Source organism: Chaetura pelagica, unplaced genomic scaffold, assembly GCF_000747805.2.
Source record: "Chaetura pelagica isolate M959 unplaced genomic scaffold, ChaPel_1.0 scaffold278, whole genome shotgun sequence".
Taxonomy (NCBI): domain Eukaryota; kingdom Metazoa; phylum Chordata; class Aves; order Apodiformes; family Apodidae; genus Chaetura; species Chaetura pelagica.
The window spans coordinates 2,944,172-2,946,443 of record NW_009954497.1 but is presented as its reverse complement, the minus strand read 5'-3'; the positions used below and the strand labels follow the sequence as shown (position 1 = coordinate 2,946,443).

The 2,272-nt window shown below is 37.3% G+C and overlaps 1 protein-coding gene across 1 annotated transcript in view; it reads right to left on the bottom strand.

Moving 5' to 3' along the window:
* SMYD3 (SET and MYND domain containing 3) overlaps window positions 1-2,272 on the bottom strand; it is a gene marked incomplete at its 5' end in the record, with an annotated part of 346,236 nt that overhangs the window by 71,763 nt on the left and 272,201 nt on the right. The window contains one exon of the mRNA XM_010004615.1: window positions 1,974-2,084. Coding sequence (XP_010002917.1) covers window positions 1,974-2,084 — 111 coding nt within the window. The remainder of the gene's footprint in view (window positions 1-1,973; window positions 2,085-2,272) is intronic.

Genomic DNA, 2,272 nt, shown 5'->3' with positions numbered 1-2,272 from the left:
TGATTTAATAGTTTTGCCAAGTAATGACTTTTAAGCATCCAAATCCACATTCTGTAATTAAACCCCAGAATTAAAAAAAAAATATCTTATCTCCCATTGTAGCTGCAGTGTTACGTGCTTCTCAGCTTACCCACAGTGACTGAGATCAATGTAAAGAAAAAATGTTTCCAAGTTAGTGACATAAACAGTTGCATTTCAAAAATCTCTGTCACAGATAAATGAAATGCAGTATTATAAGGGCTGATGCTGATTACATCTAAATATCCTTAACTGAAGCTGTGGGTGATGTCATCAACAGACAAAAAAGACATGAGGTTCCCAGCCCTTCACAGACCTCTTCACATGGTTACAATAAGGAAACTACAGAATTTCAGAACACAGTCACAAAGAGCTTCCCAAGCATTTTGTAATATCAGCCCCACAGGGAATTTTGCCAATGGGCAAAAAAGATCTATAGATGATGAACTCAAACCACAGTTAAAAATTTTGAAGAGAAAATAACCAATTAATTTTAACCTATGTGTGAGACTACTGTTTTCATCAATATGTGCACATCGAATTTCTCTACAATATTTTTTGATGCTGTATGTTGACTCTTACAGTGAAGTGTACTCTGCTTGTGGATTTTGTTTCTCCTAACATTCCACATGCTGAATGGTCTTTGCACCACTTGTCTACCCGTTCCCAAACTGTTAAGCGATCCTTAAAGACTACTCAGACTGCTTATTTTTCTTATTTGTCACTGCCCCAAAACTAATTTTTCATGGCACTTGACTGCCTTGAAAAGAAAGACAAAAAAAGGCCTCCAACTTCCCTCCACTGCTTTTGAGCAGTATTGCAGCAATCTTTATCAGGCACAGAATGCCAACGAGTTTTGCACATGGGCAAGAAGTGATCTAGCATTATGTCACAAGCCTGAAACTTTTCTGTGCTCTCTTTTTTGAACTGCTTACTGACCAACAGAAAGATACACTATGTATTCAATGGGTGCACTTCAGCTTGAAAAAAACAACACTCACGTAACTGTCCTGCCCAACATAGAAGAGTTTAAAATAGTGTGTTTCTTTTCCTTTTTGCAGTACAGCAGTTATTTCACTAATTATATCGTGTTCCTTGGAATCACATTTTTTTCATAGCCATGCAGCATGATTCACCCCAAACAGGCCTTTTTAAAAATAAGAACAAGTGTACATGTGACTAGAAAGACAAGTTGCATCAATTACTATGAAGCCAGCCTCATGTTGCATATTCCATATACTGTCTCATCAGGCTTGGAGCCAAAATTATTCTGGTCAAGCAGTATACATATGAAGCAACACAGAATGTAATTAAACCAGGTTAGACTGAATGAATAGGTCATGCCAAACAGAATTTTTTCTACTACAGCTACTGACTGGCTACTCCAAGAAAGAGAGCGTAAAAGTTACAGTCATCTAAGGAGGTTCCCCACTCTCTCTAGTAACTGCTGAATATGTCTGGTAGTTCTTGAAAATTATTTATGCAAGTATTTTTCATGATTAGTTTAACATTATTCTGAGGATAAGCACAGGTTTCCTGTAGCATCAGAAAAGAGGCTTCAGTTGAAGATCCCCATTCATTCTTTTGAATAGAAAAAAAACCATACAATATGTTCTTTTCAGCTTAAAGTCGTGTTAACTCTCATGTTCAGAGGACCTTGAATCTCAGAATGATCTGAACCACATCTTGGAACTGAAAGTGGTTCCCAGCTTTATGAACAACGCATGTTTTAGCAACTAATTCTTCTTATCATCTTGTCAACATTTCCTGCTTTTCTTTCCTTCATGGTTGTCTTTCATAGCAACATAAACAGCACTGAGAGCAGAGGGCTTTCTTCTCTGTCCTGGCCATTAAATTATAGTAAAAGATAAAAGCATTATGTAAAGGAAGGGAAGCTGTTGACAGGCCTTGGAAAATTCTGTTTCACTGGCAAGGAACTTCTTCATTCAACCTACCTTTTCTTGATTCTGGCAGAGAAGACAGTCACATTCAAAGCAATACTGGCGCTTCAGTTGCTTTTGGCGTTCACTGGTGGGCATCAGTGATTCAATATAGCTGATGGTGAGCTGTGTACAGGACATACAAACCCAGAGATGGTATATTTTACAAAAAATCTGTATTTGGTGTATGTATAGTCAAGGCAGTATTTTTGGATACAACATTTTTACTGTATAAAATAAAGTTTTATCTTAACAGATGATTTCCTGGAAGAAACTGACAATGAGAAGACAGTTAGGGGGAGGAGAGAGGGAAA